This window comes from Neoarius graeffei, chromosome 1 (genome assembly GCF_027579695.1).
Source record: "Neoarius graeffei isolate fNeoGra1 chromosome 1, fNeoGra1.pri, whole genome shotgun sequence".
NCBI classification, from domain to species: Eukaryota; Metazoa; Chordata; class Actinopteri; order Siluriformes; family Ariidae; genus Neoarius; species Neoarius graeffei.
Genome location: NC_083569.1, coordinates 100741161 through 100762269, shown reverse-complemented (window position 1 = coordinate 100762269; position 21109 = coordinate 100741161). Strand labels below are relative to the sequence as shown.

Genomic DNA, 21109 nt, shown 5'->3' with positions numbered 1-21109 from the left:
CAGTATTACAGTTTAAACAATTTAAAAGTTATAATCGAACATGATTAAGAATGAAAAGTCATAAAAACTATCAGTTTGTCCGAGATGCAATTAATTACAGATAAAGATTATTTCCAGATTCCAGATCACCGTATTGAATAAACTGCCGACAAAACCACAGGTTTTTTTTTTACAGTTTAGAAAATTTAAAAGCTATTATTTAACCTGATTATGAAAGAAATGTCATAAAAGTGAAAAGTATTTACAATATACTAGTGCATCTAAAAAAAATTAGAATACCATGAAAAAGTTCCTTTTTTCATAATTTAATTCAAAAAGGTAAACTTTCATATATTCTATATTCATTACATGTAAAGTGAAATATTTAAAGCCTTTTTTGTTTTAATTTTGATGATTATGGCTTATAGCTCATGAAAATCAGAAATCCAGTATCTCAAATTATTAGAATATTCCCTAAGATCAATCAAAAAAAAGGATTTACAATACAGAAATGTCCAACTTCTGATAAGTATATTCATTTATACACTTAATACTTGGTTGGGGCTCCTTTACCATGAATTACTGTATCAATGCGGTGTGGCATGGAGGTGATCAGTCTGTGGCACTGCTGAGGTGTTATTGAAGCCCAGGTTGCTTTGATAGTGGCCTTCAGCGTATCTGTATTTTTGGGTCGGGTGTTTCTCATCTTCCTTTTGACTATACCCCATAGATTCTCTATGGGGTTCAGGTCAGGCAAGTTGGCTGGCCAATCAAACACAGTAATATCATGGTCAGCAAACCATTTGGTAGTAGTTTTGGCACTGTGGGTTGGTGCTAAGTCCTGCTGGAAAAGGAAATCAACATCTCCAAAAAGCTCGTCAGCAGATGGAAGCATGAAGTGCTCTAAAATCTCCTGGTTGATGGCTGTGTTGACTTTGGACTTGATAAAATATAGTGGACCAACACCAGCAGATGACATGGCACCCCAAATCATCACAGACTGTGGAAACTTCACACTGGACTTCAAACACTTTGGATTCTGTGCCTCTCCACTCTTCCTCCAGACTCTAGAACTGTGATTTCCAAATTAAATGCAAAATGTACTTTCATCTGAAAAGAGGACTTTGGACCACTGAGTAACAGTCCATTTCTTTCTCTCCTTAGCCCAGATAAGACACTTCTGACTTTGGCTCTGGCTCAGGAGTAGCTTGATATTAGGAATGCGAAAGTTGTATCCCCTTTCTTGAAGATGTCTGTTCGTGATGGGTCTTAATACACTGACACCAGCCTCAGTCCACTCCTTGTGAAGCACTCCCAAGTTCTTGAATCAACTTTTCTTGACAATCCTCTCAAGACTGTGCCCATCCCTGTTGCTTGTGCACCTTTTCCAGCCACCCTTTTCAGCAATGACCTTTTGTGGCTTACCCTCCTTGTGGAGGGCATCAGTGATCATCTTCTGGACAACAGTCAAGTCAGCAGACTTCCCCATGATTGTGGTTGTGTGTACTGAACTAGACCGAGAGATACACTGTGTTCATACTGTTTTACTCAAACTCGAAATGAAATATTCTAATATATCTGTGAAGAATCTCAGTCATCCAGGTACATAGTAATCTGTGGTTGGTAGAAGAGAGCAACTGGACTTGCTTGAAGATTCTTGAAAACGTTCAAGCAAGTTCGAAACGTTTTCAAGAATCTTCAAGCAAGTCCAGTTGCTCTCTTCTACCAACCACAGATTACTATGTACCTGGATGACTGAGATTCTTCATAGATATGTTTCTACGCACTTTGGGATGAGATCCCTTTGACTGGTGCGGGAGTATGAGAGGACTTCCAGAAAACTGGCAGACATCTTAGCCAGAGAGGATCGTTCATTTTTGTCAACCTGGAACGACCATCACTGAACAGAGGTGGGTGTCTAATGCCGCTTTTCCACTACAAACGCGGCTGAGCCGTGCCGTGCCGAGTCGAGCTGAGTCGGGCTGAGCGGGGCTGTTGGAGTTGCATTTCGACTACAACCACGCTGAACCGTGCTGGCTGGAAGTGGGTGGACACATTGGGTGGAGTTAGCGAAAGTGGGTGGACGTCATGTGATGTCGTTAAGCAGCGCAAACAGTGACATCAGTGACAGTGGCGGAACAAGTCAGAGCCGGGCGGGGGCGGGGCAAATGACCGGACCCTTTATTAAAGCTTATCATAACATCATTTTAGGCTACAAAATGTCCGCAACTGCGGTGTTTACCAATTTCAACACTACCGGGTGCAACTATGTTATTTAGTACATCAAGTCCTTCAAACGAACATGTAACTCAGAAACAAAAAACATTAGGATACTGTACATGGCTCATAATAAAACATCAATAGCCTACTGCGCGCATTATTTGAAGGGCATACGGCGAGCCTTGCGCTCCGCGAACTCGTCCACGATGCTCTGTATGTCACTGATTCAGTGAGCTTTTAAGCAGTAGTCTCACGACCCGAATAGTAAACAATAAACATGGAGGACATGGAGTCGTTAGTGTTGCTGGTCTCGGTGCTGTGGCTTGTTGTCACCGACAACGCGGACAGATACTGGCAAGAGCGTATAGATGAGGTGAGGCGCATAAGGCTTCAGAAATTCTCGTAATTCGTAATTCTTCTTCTTCCGGGTTTGCGGTGTTTACAGATCCCAGCGCGCTCGCGGGGTGTGTGTGGGCATGTGAGGACACTCCTCCTCACCAATCAGTGCACAGGGGAGTGTCTGCTCACGCCCCCAGCCTCAGTCAGCACGGTTTGGCTCGCTTCAGCCCTACCCCAAAACGGTGCGAGTTTTAGGGGCTAAGCAGGGCTGAAACGAGCTGAGTCGTGCTGGTTTTTGGTAGTCGAAACGCGAGCCGTGTCGGGCTGAAGTGAGCTGAAGCGAGCTGAAGTGAGCTGAAAAAGGGTAGTGGAAAAGGGCCATAAGACATCTTTTATCAGCCACCTACAATGCAGCCATCAGCATTCTGATTCGGATTCTATGATGATCCATGAGAGGATAAATACTGGATACTCCCTATTAGTCAGACAGAACTGAGGAAGCCTTTCGGATGAGAGGCGAAAAATTTTCAAGAAATATTCTAATATTTTGAGATGGCTTTTTTATGTTTTTGTACTGTATGCCATACTGATTAAAATTAAAATAGAAAAATGCTTGAAACATTTTAGTTTATGTGTAATGAGTCTATAATATATAACATTTTCACTTTCTTAAATAACTGATGGAAAATATTGAACTTTTTCACAATATTCTATTTTTTTGAGATGCACTAGTATACGTACAATGCAACCATATTTATATACCATATTTACAGATTTATTATTTACAGCTCATTCTTTGAACTTGCCACAGTGTGTGCAGATTTTTTGCACCCATGAAAGTTTGGCTCCTACTCCTGACGGGTGTTCCTTCAGCTTATGCTTGTATTGTGTAGCTCTTGCCCAAATTGAAGGACTGCTAATATGGCATGATGTGATAATGGTCTGAGTTGTGGGTATATGGGCACAGTTGGAGGGAATGATATAGATGAATCACCAAACCCAGGAGTTACCTGACTGGCAGACATTATGGGCCATGTGGAGGGGCCAGTAACCTCAGGGTTTACTGTAGATGCGGAGACGGAGGGCACAGGTCTGATGATGGTACTGTAGATGTAGCAGCTTTTTTCCTCACTGGCAATAGCAGTAGTACAGGTGGCAGTGGTGGTTGAGGCCAGGACAGTGGTGTGATGTCTGTCCTACACCACCGTGCAGTAACATGGGTTACTACAGTTGGGGAATAGTTAGTGTATTTTTATTATTTCTTCTTAAGTTTACTTATTCTGCCTTATTCCAACACGTTTTTTGGATCCACTACTCCTCCTTGGTCATTCGAGATAGAGACACCGTTCCAACTCTGAGACGTCTGGCCCAAAGTGGTGTAGTGTGCTTGTATACAGCTTTTGGATCAACGTGCCCATTCTTTTGTTCTTGTTGTTTTTCTTTTGTTTTTTTTCCCATAGAGAATGAATAGGGCTCATGAATCGAATCGTCCTACTCGGACACGCTCCATTGCAGATGCACCAAACCTCATGTGATACTTCAGGCCAACTCCCCCGACACATACATGCAATCGGTTCTGACCCGCACTCATATTTTTCCTTTCTTTTTGTTCATCCCTTTTTCCTCCATAGGCTTGCATTGATTTTTGGCCCCATTGAAAATGAATGGTGTTTCAGGAGAAAAACTTTCACTCTCCATCACTTTTTTTAACCAAGTGACCAAACTTCAAGAAACTTCACTTGATGCCTCAGGCCAAGTCCCCGCACAGATCCATCCCCTCATCTGAGACCTGCACTCGTCTTTTCCTTGGTTTTCACGCATCTCTTTTCACCACCATAGGCTTCCATTGATTTTTGGCCCCATTCAAATGAATGGAGTTTTGCTCAGTAACGCTTCACCACACATCCACCAAACTTCATACGGCACCTCAAGCCAAATCACCATCACACACATGATATCGGTTCTGACCCGCACTCGTCTTTGTCTTGCCTTTCATCCGTTAATTTTTTCTCCATTTTGCCGCTAATCAATGGAAGCTTGACTGAATCATTCCTCCCTTCCCCCATAGGTGATGATGCATTTGGCAAGGATCTGATCATTTGAGACTTTGACAGCAAATCAACTTCAACTCAATGGCCACTTTATTAAGAATACTTACACACACACGATAGCAATTAGCATATAAGCATTCATGTGTTACCATGCTAGCTGTTAGCATGTTACCCATTATGATATCATGCCTGCTGTTAGCTCGCGAGTTGTTAGCATGTTCACCATTAGCATGTTATCATGAGAGCTGTTAACATGTTAGGATTAGCATGGTAGCATGCAGAGTTCACATGTTTGCTGTTAGCGAGTTCGCTTGAGCATGTTAGCTGTTAGCATGTCACCCTCAGCGCATTAGCATGCTAAAAGTTAACATAGTAGCCATTAGCATGTTAGCCTGTTAGCATGATAGCTGTCAGCATATTAGCCTTAAAGTGTTAGAATTTTAACAAATAGCATGTTAATCATTAGCATGTTAGAATGCTAGCTGTTAGCATGTTATCTATTAGCATATTAGCATTAACATGTTAACATGCTAGCTTTTAGCATGTTAGTATGCTAACTGTTAGCATGCTAGTTGTTAGCATGTTGGCATTAGCATGTTGGCATGATAGCTTTTAGCATGCTAGCATGATAGCTGTTCTGCTACAGCTCAGCAAGCACACTTTGCATTTTCTCTGCGGAAATGCAGTCTAGGTACTATTTACTCTTTGATCTCGAATGCTTTAAAAAGGCAAGAAACTCATCCACTAATTAACTTTTGACAAGGCACACCTGTTAATTGAAAAGCGTTCCAGGTGACTACCTCATGAAGCTGGTTACGATAATGCCAATAGTGTACAAAGTGTCATCAAGGTAAACACTGGCAACTTTGAAGAATGTAAAATATCAAACACTTTGTTTTTAACATGTTTTTGTTTACCACATAATTCCATATACAGTTGTGCTCAGAAGTTTACATACAGTCACATGAATGTCATCTTGGATATGAATGTCATGGCAATATTTGGGCTTTCGGTCATTTCTTTGAACTGGTCTTTTTCTGTGACAGAATAATTGTACTGTACAGCATACATCTTTAATAAAAAAAAAAAAAACACTAGAATTTGGTGCACAAGTTTTAATTTTCTTTGGGTTTTCTGAAATCAACACAGGGTCAAAATTATACATACAGGGTCAAAAATATACATACGCTCACTTAGATTATTAATTCAGAGGTGCTGAAACTTCCAAAATGTCTCTTATCTTGCCAAGGCCGAGGTCTCTTAACTTCCTGATATACCCCTTTTCCACCAAATCAGTTCCAGGGCTGGTTTGGGGCCAGTGCTGGTGCTGGTTCACAACTCGTTCAACTTGCGAGCCAGCTGAGAACCAGTTTGCTTTTCCATCGCTCGCGGTGCTAAGGGAAGACACGTCATTACGTCGCTGTATACGTCATTATGTTGCTGTATACATCAGTTACGTCGCTACATTTGCATAAACCTTGGCGCGAATATCGAAGCAAAAACAACATGGAAGAAGCAGCAGCAACAACAACAACAATAATAATAATGGCTGACTTCGCGTTTGTACAGCTGCTGCTTCTCGTCGCTTAAAAATGGCGATCTTTCACGGTCTTGTTATTGTTGTTGGTCTTAACAACTCCGCCTCCCCGCTGACGTAAGCAGTTCTTTCCTCTGGCCCAGCAGAGAGTTGGTGCTAGCCTGGAACCGGTTTTTCTGGCCCCAGAGCCAGTTCTTTGTCAGTGGAAACAGAAAACCCGGTTCCAAACTAAGCACTGGCCCCGAACCAGCCCTGGAACTGCTTTGGTGGAAAAGGGGCATTAGTGATCATGATTGACTACAGCTGGTAGCTTCTCTGTGCCTTCATAAAAAGGGTTTGTTTACAGCACTCACTGGATTGACCAACACACAGTAAAATGGGAAAGTCCAAGGAGCTCAGTGCAGATCTAAGAAAGAGGATCACAGATATACACAACTCCGGAATGTCTCTTGGAGCCATTTCTAAACAACTGCAAATTCCAAGATCAGTTCAAACAATTGTATGAAAGTTCTTGTGAGGTGTAGTCACTTTACCAAGCCACTTTGCTTCAAGAAAACCCAAACTGTCACCCTTAGCTGAAAGGAAATTGGTCTGGATGGTCAGGAACAACCTGGGAACCACCATGGCACAGCCCTGCCATGAACTGGAAGCTGATGGATCACTGTCTACAGTTCAGATCACCATGGACTAAGAGGCTGCTATCCAAGAAATAACCCCCTGCTCCAAAATTGACACCTTCAGGCTTAACTAAAGTTTGAAGCTGATCACACAGACAAAGAAAAAGCCTTCTGGAGGATAGCTGTATGGTCAGATGAGACAAATATTGAGTTGTTTGGCCACAATGACCACCATGTACAGAGGAACACTGTACCAGCTGGTGGTGGTGGTAGGATCATCATGGTCTGGGGCTGTTTTGCTGCCAGTGGAACTAGTTTATTGCACAAAGTGGATGGAATAATGAAGAAGGAGGACTACCTCAGAATTCTTCAGCATAAACCATCAGAAACTTGAACACAACTTGGGACTTGGGAGTTACAACAGGACAATGAACCCAAACACGCATCAGAGCTGGTTGTGGAGGATAAAGCAGACTAACATTAACATTAAAACAAGTCCTGACTTCAGCCCTTTTGAAAATATATGGACTGTGCTTATAAGTCGAGTCCATGCCAAGAAAAAAAAAAACAAATTTAATTGAACTCTACCAATTCTACCATGAAGAGTCGTGAAATATCTGACTCTTCAACTGCTCTGGCAAGAGTGGTGGCTCTGGCAAGACCTTGTGTCTGATTAGCCAGAGAAAAACTGATGATATGATTATCAGTTCAGGCAAGAACCTGGCTGTAACTACCTAAATTTCTACATAATCAAATCCCATATAATCACAGAAGCAACATACACTCCCCTCAGCATATAATCGAATCCCATATGACTAACTCCAAGGCAAATAAACAAACAGTGAATAATGAAGACTCATTCATTGATGACTGATATTAGTGAACCTACACGTGTGTCAATAATTTAAGGTGTCAGGATATTATGCGATCCTCTTCTCTTTAGTAATTACAGCCTGATGAATTAATGAGACACAGGCATGCTGGGTTTTCTGCTCCATGATCTGCTATTCAGGAGGTGGGAGGTGTCGCTGAGGTGCTGACATTTTGTCTCCTTCCCCGTGGTCCACTGCCGCTCAGTGTAATTAAATTTAAGGGCAATGACAATATTTTTCACATGTTTCTGACAGTTAAATGTCACTGTGTTCTGCTGCTTCTATTTGACCACACCTTGTCTCTTTATTGATCTTTTATTGCTCTAAACTACTCATTACATATTTAGTAATAATGCACTTGGATACGAATGGTGCAATGGTGTCAGAATTGAAATAATTAAGCTGTTTATCGACGATGAAATGACAATCTGAATAAAACAAGCTTTATGTATCATATAATTAATCATTTTTTTTGTAAAAAGGATTTCAGTATAGCTAATTGTCTCATCTCATTATCTCTAGCCACTTTATCCTGTTCTACAGGGTCGCAGGCAAGCTGGAGCCTATCCCAGCTGACTACAGGTGAAAGGCAGGGTACACCCTGGACAAGTCGCCAGGTCATCACAGGGCTGACACATAGACACAGACAACCATTCACACCTACGGTCAATTTAGAGTCACCAGTTAACCTAACCTGCATGTCTTTGGACTGTGGGGGAAACTGGAGCACCCGGAGGAAACCCACGCGGACACGGGGAGAACATGCAAACTCTACACAGAAAGGCCCTCGCTGGCCACGGGGCTCGAACCCGGACCTTCTTGCTGTGAGGCGACAGCGCTAACCACTACACCACCATGTCGCCTGTAGCTGATTGTGTTGTGCGTATATTGCATTTTTAAAAAATATATCCAAGAACATATTTCTAATCTACTGAATAACTTTACTTAATATTAATGCATTTTTAAAGCTAATTCATCTCCAAAAATCAATTTCTAATGATCTATTTCTTAATTTTATCAGAAAACATGCACCCGAATTTCTCATCTCATCTCATTATCTCTAGCCGCTTTATCCTTCTACAGGGTCGCAGGCAAGCTGGAGCCTATCCCAGCTGACTACGGGCGAAAGGCGGGGTACACCCTGGACAAGTCGCCAGGTCATCACAGGGTTGACACATAGACACAGACAACCATTCACACTCACATTCACACCTACAGTCAATTTAGAGTCACCAGTTAACCTAACCTGCATGTCTTTGGACTGTGGGGGAAACCGGAGCACCCAGAGGAAATCCACACGGACACGGGGAGAACATGCAAACTCCGCACAGAAAGGCCCTTGCCGGCCCCGGGGCTCGAACCCGGACCTTCTTGCTGTGAGGTGACAGCGCTAACCACTACACCACCATGTCGCCTGTACCTGATTGTGTTGTGCGTATATTGCATTTTTAAAAAATATATCCAAGAACATATTTCCAATCTACTGAATAACTTTACTTAATATTAATGCATTTTTAAAGCTAATTCATCTCCAAAAATCTATTTCTAATGATCTATTTCTTAATTTTATCAGAAAACATGCACCCGAATTTGTCGAAACCAATTACCATCTATATAACACTCAAGAAAATTAGACCAAATTGGGGTCTTAATGGATTCTAACAGCTGTCACTGATCTTATACCGGCCATTGACTTTAATTTTATAGGGCATTAAATAAAACGTGAACAAGCATAATTCCCCACTGGAGATTTTAACTAAGGCTAATATGCTAATCAACTTCTCATCCTTCTGTCTCTCTGAAGGTCCCTGTTGAGGTTTCCGTCTCAAAAGTCTACTGAGATTTACATTCACGTCCATTATCTTGTCTTTTGAAAAGGATTAAACATTAGTGTCGAATGTTCAAGAAGCGTAACGACTTATAATCTCGAAGCTAATTAACATGACCGAGCTCCAAGCAGCTGAATGCTGAGCCGTATTTCCTAAATAGCTTGATGGCTAATATGATGAAAAAGGTTTTATTTAAAATAGAGTAATTCAGTCCTCTAATCAAGAGCATGAAGAGTGGGAAATGACTTTTGCTTTGGGAATCAGAAATTAATACTGTATATAAAGTGGCATATACACTCACTGGCCACTTTATTAAGAGCACCTATCCACCCACCTGCTGTTTGATGCAGTTATCTAATCAGCCCATCCATTGATGCATAAAATCATGCAGATACAAATCAAGAGTTTCAAGAGCTTTTTAATATTTATATGGATTTTTTGGTCAGGGTTGCACGGTATGAGATAGCAAAAGTATATCTAGAAGCAGGCTTTGCGATCAAGTTCTATATTCCGAACGAGGTGTCTCCTAGAGAATTACGCAAGAAAGCTCCTGCGACAGCGGAGAATCGTATAACTGAACTACTATACGCAGACAATCAGCTTATCTTTGTTGAATCCATCGAACAACTACAAACAATTCTCCAAATCTATGATGACACCTTTACCCATTTTGGATTACAAATGTCATATGTAAAAACAGAAACAATGCCTTTTAATGTCAGTGAAGATGTTAAAGGACAGGAGAGCCTTGTCTCTCTTGGTGGTAATAAGATCAAGAACGTGCACAACTTTAAATATCTTGGACACAATATCAGTAACTCAAATGCAGAAACCTCTCACTTCTTCAGCACAAGGATTGGTGTGGCGTTTCAGAAATGGAACAAACTAAAGCATGTTTTCACAGACCACCGCGTCCTACTGACAACTAGGGTGAAATTCCTTGTAGCTTGTGTTCGATCCCACCTGTTATACAGTGTACAAGCATGACGGATATCTGCTGATGATGTCAACAAAATTGAGGTTGTATGGCACGGCTTCCTGCATCAAATGGTAAAGGGTGGCTTCAAGAGAAAGAATGCTTCTGACTCACGAGACGCTGATATCGAGGGGGGCATGGACTGGAGCTTCAGACTATCAAATGCAGACCTCACTGGTTAGTACCTACCAGAAGTGGTCTAAGGATCCAAAGGACAACCAGTGAATTGGCGACAGGGTCATGGATGTCGAAGGCTAGTCCATATGGTCCAATCCTACAGAAGAGCTACTGTAGCATAGAAACCCTTCATTTGAAATCTATCTATCTAAATGTCCTGTTTAAAACCAATGATTGGTGAAGGTAAAGACTCTGCAAAAAGGGTTATGCCTTGAACCCATCACTGTTCCCCAGCAAGATGGCTGAGGCATCTCTAAGGGTCCAAGACTCTACTACTTTCATTTCTAGATGGAAATAGTAGAGATTTGTTCTGAACAATGACAATTGTATTTTTTACCAAGTGTATTATGGCTGGGCGGCACAGTAGTGTAGTGGTTAGCACTGTCACCTCACAGCAAGAAGGTTCTGGGTTTGAGCCCAGTGGCCAATGGGGGCCTTTCTGTGTGGAGTTTGCATGTTCTTCCTGCGTCTGTGTGGGTTTCCTCTGGGTGCTCTGGTTTCCCCCACAGTCCAAAGACATGCAGGTTAGGCTAGTTGGTGACTCTAAATTGACCGTAGGTGTGAATGTGAGTGTGAACGGTTGTTTGTCTCTATGTGTCAGCACTGTGATGGTCTGGCGATGTGTACCCTGCCTCTCACCTATAGTCAGCTGGGATAGGCCCCAGCTTGCTTGTGACCCTGCACAGGATAAGTGGTTATGGATAATGGATGGATGGATGGATTATGGCTCTAGAGGACTATATGAACCATGTGAGCCAGCTAGTCGAATTTAAACTCCAAATATTACCTTTAAAATTCATCTCATCTCATCTCATTATCTCTAGCCGCTTTATCCTTCTACAGGGTCGCAGGCAAGCTGGAGCCTATCCCAGCTGACTACGGGTGAAAGGCGGGGTACACCCTGGACAAGTCGCCAGGTCATCACAGGGCTGACACATAGACACAGACAATCATTCACACTCACACCTACGGTCAATTCAGAGTCACCAGTTAACCTAATCTGCATGTCTTTGGACTGTGGGGGAAACCGGAGCACCCGGAGGAAACCCACGCGGACATGGGGAGAACATGCAAACTCCACACAGAAAGGCCCTCGCCGGCCCCGGGGCTCGAACCCAGGACCTTCTTGCTGTGAGGCGACAGCGCTAACCACTACACCACCGTGCCGCCACCTTTAAAATTCTTAGGCAAAAACTGGTTCTAAAAATGGAACCTAACCTTATACAGATGAGACAGCATCATGGAAATGAGTTCATGCTAACCAGTTCTTGCTTACTTTCACTTACAGTGAAATATTTTGTATTCTGGATTGAGTAGGTTACTGAATATAAGCAAGACTAGATCAAAAACAGAATGAACAGTTTTGTTTGAGATAGCAAACCAATCCCACTCAGGACATCTAAACCCCAAAGCTGTCATGCTCTGCCCCGGACTTCCACCCCAGAGATTTATTATCTCCCAGTTCAGCGCTAATCCGGATCCGGGATGGGACTTCCATTTTGCCGGCATTCACTTCCTGGTTTGCTCTGCTGGGTATAAAAATGCCATTCTCAGAAGAGGATTTGCCAGAACATCTTGTTGGTTTTTCATGGCGTCTCTGCGCCATTATTGCTTCTTGGATTTTGCTCTCTGTTTTGCTTGTTTCTTGTCACATTTTTTTGCACTACGTTTTTGTCTCAAGTTTTTTGTCTGGACTGTTTTTTATGCTAGCGTTTTTTGTCCTTGCCTGCCTCGTTTTTTGTCCCTAGCTTTTTCCAGATTATTTTTGGTTTATTTTTTACTCCTATTAAATATTTTTTATTATTGGATTTACTGGTCTGTGTTCTGCTCTTGGATCCTACTCACCACATCTCACGACCCATAACAAAAGCTGTGCGGTGTTATTCTGCAGATTCTGTAGATGTGATACAGTGCTCCCAAGTTGCCCACATTGAGGACAGGTCTTCAAAACTCATGGCAGACACAATGTTGACCCTCATTAGAGCTTTCACTTACAGCTGGTGCTCTGGTGGGGAAGTGGCTAAGGGTGAGGGTGGGGGCAAAGTGCCAAGCTAATAAGATCATCATCCTGCCCAAATAGGCTGACACCCTCATTAAAAATAGGGTCATTCACTCATGGCTTGCATAATGCTACGCTCCTCACAATCAGGAATGGCATTTCCATTTTCTACTTTAAATTAGATGAAAATGAAGAACGTTCCCTAGAGTGTGATCTGAACAGCTAATCATATGAAATATTTCAATGAGCTGCATACAGATATGTTATAGAAGCTTTTATTACTATAGAATATATAATATTATTATATAGTATTATTCTAGTACAACCGTGAGCTGGCCTAGTGGTTAGCATGTTCACCTCTTGACTAGGAGATCGTGAGTTCTACTTGCGGTTGGGTCATACCAAAGACCAGCATAAAAATGGTACCTACTGTCATCTGGCAAGGCACGCTGCAATACAGATGTGAGTGGGGAAGTCAAACTCTCGCGGTTACCAGAGGACCGGACCCCCACTGTAACCCTAGCTATATAATAGGCGAGAGGCTGAGGGCTACCGAAACGGAGATCAGCACTGCACCCATGCACCTCAAGGAGTTGGGTAGTACTGGGACAGGAGACTGCCTGGGAAGACCAGATCCTGGCAAGAGAGGAACTTTGAGGTTTTTTTTTATTCTAGTACAGTTTACAAATATAGACTCAATGGCCTCACCTGCTCATTCAAGGAATTATCCAATCAGCCAAGAAGCGCCTTATGCATAAAATCATGCTGGTACAGGTCAAGAGCATCAATTAATCTTCAAATCAAACATCACAATGGGGACCAATATGATCTCATTGATGGTTGTTGGTGCCAGATGGGCTGTTTTGATTATTTCAGAAACTGCTGATCTCCTGAGATTTTCACACACAACAATCTCTAGAATTTAGACCAAATAATAAGAACAAAAGACTCCAGTTAGGAGTAGTTCTGCAGTTCTTTGTTGATAAGAGAGGTTAGAGGAACATGGCTATAAGCTGAACATAAGCCAACGATAATTAAAATAACCACTTTTTACAACCATGTTGAGCAGAAAAGCATATCAGCATGCACCGAAGCAGCATGCAGGGCTACCACAGCATTAGACCAGTGGTGGGTTTCCCAAAAGCATCTTAACTTGGAGAGAGAGTGCTCATTGTGCTGCAATGATCTTTGTGCTATGATGCTTTTGGGAAACTTGGAACTGATTGGCTTTCACTCATGTCAGCTCAGAACAGGATTCTGAGGTGGTGTTTACATTAGACCGTATCAGCGGATCATCAGATTAACGTTTTTAAAACAATTCGCGTGCACACAGCAACACCAATACACGGATACGCTAATCACATGACTAATTAGACGGCACGTCACATGATCCCAGTGCATATCGGGCATGCTCAAGTCACTCACCACTTGCAAGTGGAAGGATGGCAAGCAAACACCTTCTCCAGCAGATAAACACACCTGGCTGTGATGTTCATGTTCTCACTGAGTTTAAGCGCCTGAAGGAGGTAAATAAGTTGAAATGTGTAAATAAACCTCAGTGTGGCTCAGCGCTTCCTCCTGCGCTCCAAATCACTCCACCCTGAACAGCGAGTGCCCTCTGGAGGGTGCGCACTCCGGCCCTGCGCAGCTCACAGAGCGTGCGAGTGAAGCACACGAGCAGTGATTCGGGACTGAGCCGCTGTGTGTGTGATCCCAACGCCAGCGAATCAGGAAGGTGGATGTCACAGTGACGTTGTCCAATGACGACGTCAGCTAGAGCTCAGCACAGCGTTTCCGCGTTCCTCAATGTTTACACAGCACCGGATCAGATACGAACTGGGTTGAATACGTGGGCCCTGGCGGATTCAAGTTGTTCCGCCTGTGGAGTCGTTTCCTGGCGTTTTAATGTGAACGGACAGTGTATCCGCGATGAAAACGAGATGGATACGGTCTAATGTAAACACCACCTGAGGCTGCAGTGGGCACAGGCTTACCCAAACTGGAAAGTTTCATCAAGAATCAAATAAGACCTGCAGAGTGGAAGGGGTTTCCTTGAGCCTGTGTGACTTTATCACTTGAGAAGGCTATCATTTACAGTCATCTATACAATCATACTTCAGTAAATGACACAACACAGTTTGTTTGATTTACAGCTTATTGCTTTAACCTTACATTGTTTTATACGGAGTGCACATATTTTAACAATATAGGGTTGCGAAAGCTATGTTTCTTTGTTTGAGTTTTCTTTGAGTTACCTTGAGCGTTGGGGCCAGTCCCTTCCTGGTTGGGCAAAAGATGTGGCTGAGGGCTGAGGAGACTGAAATCTTGGAGCCTGCTCATTAGGCTGTTCCACGTCTCACCATGTGCCCAAGGGGGATTTCGGCTTTAGTAAGTTTTGCTTTGTATCTGTTTGTAGTCAGTGTTTATTTTTGTTTACCCCTTCTGTGTTGTTTGGTTTGGCCAAGCCGCTATGTTCCCTTTCGTCTTGTTGTGTCAAGCCAGTTTTTGTTCAGTTAACATCATGTTAGATGTTTGTGTTTCAAGTCAAGTTATATTTCGTTGGCCTCTTTTATAGGTCTAGTTATTAATTTTAGTCTTTGTAAACTTTTTTTTATATTTTTGGGTAAATAAAACCTTGCCTTTTGAACCAAAAACCTCCTGTGTCCTCTTGCCTTGCTGTTTGGTCCCTGACAGAGACTGTCTGTGACAATGAGAACACATTTGAGTGCAGCACATCAGTCCCATTAACAGCCAATACCCACTTTTATATGGTATACCCCAGCTATGCTAGCTTCTTTGTTATGCTATTCTGGGTTTAGAACTCAGAGTGGCACGATGGTGTTAGATTAATTGGTGGCTCTAAATTGACCGTAGGTGTGAATGTAAATGGTTGTGTGTCTCAATATGTCAGCCTGGCAACTTGTCCAGGGTGTACCCCACCTCTCGCCCATAGTCAGCTGGGATAGGCTCCAGCTTGCCTGCGACCCTGCACAGGATAAGCGGTTATGGATAATGGATGGATGGATGGATGAAGAATGCAGTACTCAATTTTCAGCTGTATGCAAGCTCTTGAGGTTTCATCATCATCTAACAGTGTCTCTGCCTGCAGCAGATTGCACACTAATATGAGAAATCACCTTCCAAAGTTTCTTGTTATGTGTAGCTTTGTTAAGGTCATTGATCTTGAGACTGGACCGTTGGTATATATTGTCTTGCCAACAGTTTCTCTATCTTCCTCTATTCCATTTGCCTTCTATCATACCTTCGACACAGATCTTAGCAAGCCCTCTTTCTGCCCGTTTTACATGGCCAAAGAGTTTGAGGGTTTTTACTCTTGATTACATTCATTATGGGAGTCATTTTAGTAGCTTCAAGAAGATCCTCAATTTTGATGTGGTCTGTTAACCTGTCATTTGTTATGAACCTCAAAATATGGTTTTGAAAGGTGTCTATTTTTCTGCATAGGTTTGACATCCAAGTTACATATTCTAGTCCATAAAGGATGACTGGTAAAATGTATGTGTTGTAAATTTTGCTTTTAATATGAAGAGGAATCATATGAGACGTTAAGAGATCTTTGTTTTCGTTAAAGGCAGCCCAGCCTAGACCTATTCTGTGGTTAATAGCAGTAGAACCAGCATTAGTGCATGATAACTTATGGCCAAGGTAGACAAACTCCGTGACTTATTCTATAGCTTTGCCATAGATTGTGAGGTGTAAAGGCTGATTGTTTTTTGCTGTTGACATGCATTTAATTTTGGAGACATTTACATGTGAACTGGTGCCTTTTGCTATTTTGGATTTTTGAAAAAGTGTTTTTCTAATTTTTACATAAAAAATAGATTTTGACTTAGTTTCTAAGAGCAATGTTTGTTTCCGGAGCATATATCCAAAACTATTCATGATATGGATTTGAAACTTGGTATAGAGTGGTGCTTGAAAGTTTGTAAACCCTTTAGAATTTTCTATATTTCTGTATAAACATGACCTAAAACATCATCAGATTTTCACACAAGTCCTAAAAGTAGATAAAGAGAACCCAGTTAAACAAATGAGACAAAAATATTATACGTGGTCATCTATTTATTGAGGAAAATTATCCAGTTTTACATAGCTGTGAGTGAGTGGCAAAAGTATGTGAACCTCTACGATTAGCAGTTAATTTGAAGGTGAAATTAGAGTCAGGTGTTTTCAATCAATGGGATGACAATCAGGTGTGAGTGGGCACCCTGTTTTATTTAAAGAACAGGGATCTATCAAAGTCTGATCTTCACAACACATGTTTGTGGAAGTGTATCATGGCACGAACAAAGGAGATTTCTGAGGCCCTCAGAAAAAGCATTGTTGAAGCTCATCAGGCTGGAAAGGGTTACAAAACCATCTCTAAAGAGTTGGGACTCCACCAATCCACAGTCAGATGGATTGTGTACAAATGGAGGAATTCAAAACCATTGTTACCCACCCCAGGAGTGGTCGACCAACAAAGATCACTCCAAGAGCAAGGCATGTAATAGTCAGTGAGGTCACAAGTGATCAATCTCATTAAATCTGAAGGTTAATAATTAAATTGAATCAGTCTCATTGAATCGTTTTCATTGAATCAGTCTCATTGAATCATACCATTGAATCATTCTCATTGAATCAGTCTCATTGAATCAGTCTCATTGAATCATACCATTAATTTTGGTGCTTAATAATAAATTACCAAACAGCTAAATTACGGTATATTCCAAATTATTATGATCACTTACCGTACTACACAACCTATATGCACCTTGGAATTCTTTGAGATTGTGTGACTTCAAAGAATATGGAAGCAAATAAACACACAATTTCAATAATTAATTGAATTTATTATAACCAAGATAAAATGAATAATGGCAGTTGGAATCATTATATACAAATATGATATATACTTGATGAGCGTGTGTGTGTGTGTGTGTGTGTGTGTGTGTGAGAGAGAGAGAGAGAGAGAGAGAGAGGCCTTGTGTGTGTGGCCTACACAAAAGAATTAGCTCTGGTAGCTAACTCCACGTGTGTTTGTGGGGGGAAGATGACGACCTCGTGGTCCCTTGAAACAATACAATTAGCCCTGGATGCTAATGAAACAAAAGAATTAGCCATGTGTTTAGCTAAGGTGTGTTTGTGGGGCCTGTGGCCATGTGTTTCTAAGTAACAAATGACTAGCCGGTAGCTAACCGACTAGCTCATAACACTACTAAATCCACTCAAATCTTGAGGTCAAAATGTGTAATAAGGAAATTGAGGATGTTAGTGAGGAATAGAGAAGCATGCACTGCTTATCTGTTAAACAATTGAGAGATTAAAACAAAATAGAACAATCATCAATTCAACACGCTGCGTGTCTACAGTGTAAACAACTAAACCGTTCCTGAGTTTAAATTCACACTACTTCACTAAAGCTAATTCCTAAGACTAGTTTTATGCCCAAACTTGCCAGTCTTACTTAGTATCTCGTCTCTACGCGAGATTATGAGATGTTCGGAGACTTTGAGTTTCACCGTTGTGGAGCACGTGAGTCGCGTCCGTGGAAAGCAGAGGATTTCTTGGTCTGACGCGTGGTCACTCGTGGTGAAAAGAGAGTCTCTGATCAGAATAATGTGCACAGCGCTTTAATTAGAAGGATCCGGTCGCTTCTAACATTAATTAACTGCTTGGGCTGCAGTCTATACGTATGTATAATGAATAAACAAACAAAACCAGCTGTAACTCAAGCTGAGTTTAAAATCGCTTGATTCTAGGCTCTACCGTGGCCAAAGGTGAAAGAAAAGCGCGAAACTCTGATTCTTGAGGAAAAGAAAAGACGTCTTTATCAGCGGAGCAAATCTCTGTGTCCAGACGGCTTGAAATCCAGACGAGAGAGAGAGCAAGGAGTTTCCGGGGTTTTTATGCCTTCCTGGAGGATGTGACGTAGGCGATCCCGCCCAGGCGTGATGTAGATCAACGTGGAAGTTGGCTGATGGGAAATGTAGTTTCTTAAAGGGACTGTGCGTTATACCTACACCAGGGTAACTTCTAAGCAACTGAAGGCCTCTCTCACATTGGCTAATGTTAATGTTCACGAGTCCCCCATCAGGAGAACACTGAACAACAATGGTGTGCATGGCAGGGTTGCAAGGAGAAAGCCACTGCTGTCCAAAAAGAACATTGCTGTTCATCCACAGTTTGTTAAAGATCATGTGTACAAGCCAGAAGGCTATTGGAAAAATGTTTTGTGGACGGATGAGACCAAAATAGAACTTTTTGGTTTAAATGAGAAGCGTTATGTTTGGAGAAAGGAAAACACTGCATTCCAGCATAAGAACCTTATCCCATCTGTGAAACCTGGTGGTGGTAGTATCATGGTTTGGGCCTGTTTTGCTGCATCTGGGTCAGGACAGCTTGCCATCATTGATGGAACAATGAATTCTGAATTATACCAGCAAATTCTTAAGGAAAATGTCAGGGCATCTGTTCATGAACTGAATCTCAAGAGAAGGTGCAGCAAGACAATGACCCTAAGCACGCAAGTCGTTCTACCAAAGAATGGTTAAAGAAGAAAAAAGGTAATGTTTTGGAATGGCCAAGTCAAAGTCCTGACCTTAATCCAGTTGAAATGTTGTGGAAGGACCTGAAGCAAGTAGTTCATGTGAGGAAACCCACCAACATCCCAGAGTTGAAGCTGTTCTGTACGGAGGAATGGGCTAAAATTCCTCCAAGCCGGTGTGCAGGACTGATCAACAGTTACTGGAAACGTTTAGTTGCAGTTATTGCTGCACAAGGGGGTCACACCAGATACTGAAAGCAAAGTTTCACATACTTTTGCCACTCAGAGATATGTAATATTGGATCATTTTCCTCAATAAATAAATGACCAAGTATTATATTTTTGTCTCATTTGTTTAACTGGGTTCTCTTTATCTACTTTTAGGACTTATGTGAAAATCTGATGTTTTAGGTCATATTTATGCAAAAATATATACAATTCTAAAGGGTTCACAAGCTTTCAAGCACCACTGTACATGTTAACAAAGTGATGTAGATGTTCCTTTTCATACTAAAAATTTGAGAAATTGTAATTTTTCATGTTTCCATGGAAACAATTTCAGACTTAGTCTCTCAGGTTAGTCTTATGGGTTGGTTTTGTTTCCGGAGCAGAACTTGAAAACTATGAGTGGTATGGTCTTGAAAGTTGGTATATGTGTTGATTAAGTAATGTATATGTGCCTCTTGATACTAAGAAATATCTCATCTCATCTCATTAACTCTAGCTGCTTTATCCTGTCCTACAGGGTCGCAGGCAAGCTGGAGCCTATCCCAGCTGACTACGGGCGAAAGGCAGGGTACACCCTGGACAAGTCGCCAGGTCATCACAGGGCTGACACATAGACACAGACAATCATTCACACTCACATTCACACCTATGGTCAATTTAGAGTCACCAGTTAACCTAACCTGCATGTCTTTGGACTGTGGGGGAAACCGGAGCACCCGGAGGAAACCCACGCGGACAACATGCAAACTCCACACAGAAAGGCCCTCGCCGGCCATGGGGCTCGAACCCAGAACCTTCTTGCTGTGAGGCGACAGCGCTAACCACTACACCACCATGCCGCCCACTAAGAAATATGAGAAATTTTAATTTTTAGCTCACCTGGACCAAAGATCTGGTGGGCTTATCTGGTGAACCCCCTTTATCGGACCGTACATTTTTTTCAAAAGCCGCACAAGAATATTAGAAAAGCGGCCACTAATTTTCCTAACATTTTTTTTAAAACTAGATTGTCACCTCAGCCTCATCATTATTATCTCATCTCATTATCTCTAACCACTTTATCCTTCTACAGGGTCACAGGCAAGCTGGAGCCTATCCCAGCTGAATACGGGCGAAAGGCGGGGTACACCCTGGACAAGTCGCCAGGTCATCACAGGGCTGACACAGACACAGACAACCATTCACACTCACACCTACAGTCAATTTAGAGTCACCAGTTAACCTAACCTGCATGTCTTTGGACTGTGGGGGAAACCGGAGCACCCGGAGGAAACCCATATGGACACGGGGAGAACATGCAAACTCCACACAGAAAGGCCCTCACCGGCCACGGGGCTAGAACCCGGACCTTCTTGCTGTGAGGCGACAGCGCTAACCACTACACCACCGTGCCGCCCTGCCACATTATTTTTTATATATATATATATATATATATATATATATATATATATATATATATATATATATATATATATATATATATATATATATATATATATATATATATATATATATATATATACACACACACACCAGAGCTTGGCTCCAAGTTAAGTGCACCCTAACAAAATAAAACAAAAATAAAAACAAAACAAACGTAAATCAGGGGCGGCACGGTGGTGTAGTGGTTAGCGCTGTCGCCTCACAGCAAGAAGGTCCTGGGTTCGAGCCCCGGGGCCGGCGAGGGCCCTTCTGTGTGGAGTTTGCATGTTCTCCCCGTGTCCGCGTGGGTTTCCTC

The 21109-nt window shown here is 42.1% G+C and overlaps 1 protein-coding gene across 1 annotated transcript in view; it reads right to left on the bottom strand.

Moving 5' to 3' along the window:
- Positions 1–21109, bottom strand: part of LOC132885684 (octopamine receptor beta-2R-like) — a 135267-nt gene that overhangs the window by 97493 nt on the left and 16665 nt on the right. The window contains exon 4 of the mRNA XM_060920318.1: positions 3549–3734. Within this exon, the coding sequence (XP_060776301.1) occupies positions 3549–3734 (186 nt within the window). The remainder of the gene's footprint in view (positions 1–3548; positions 3735–21109) is intronic.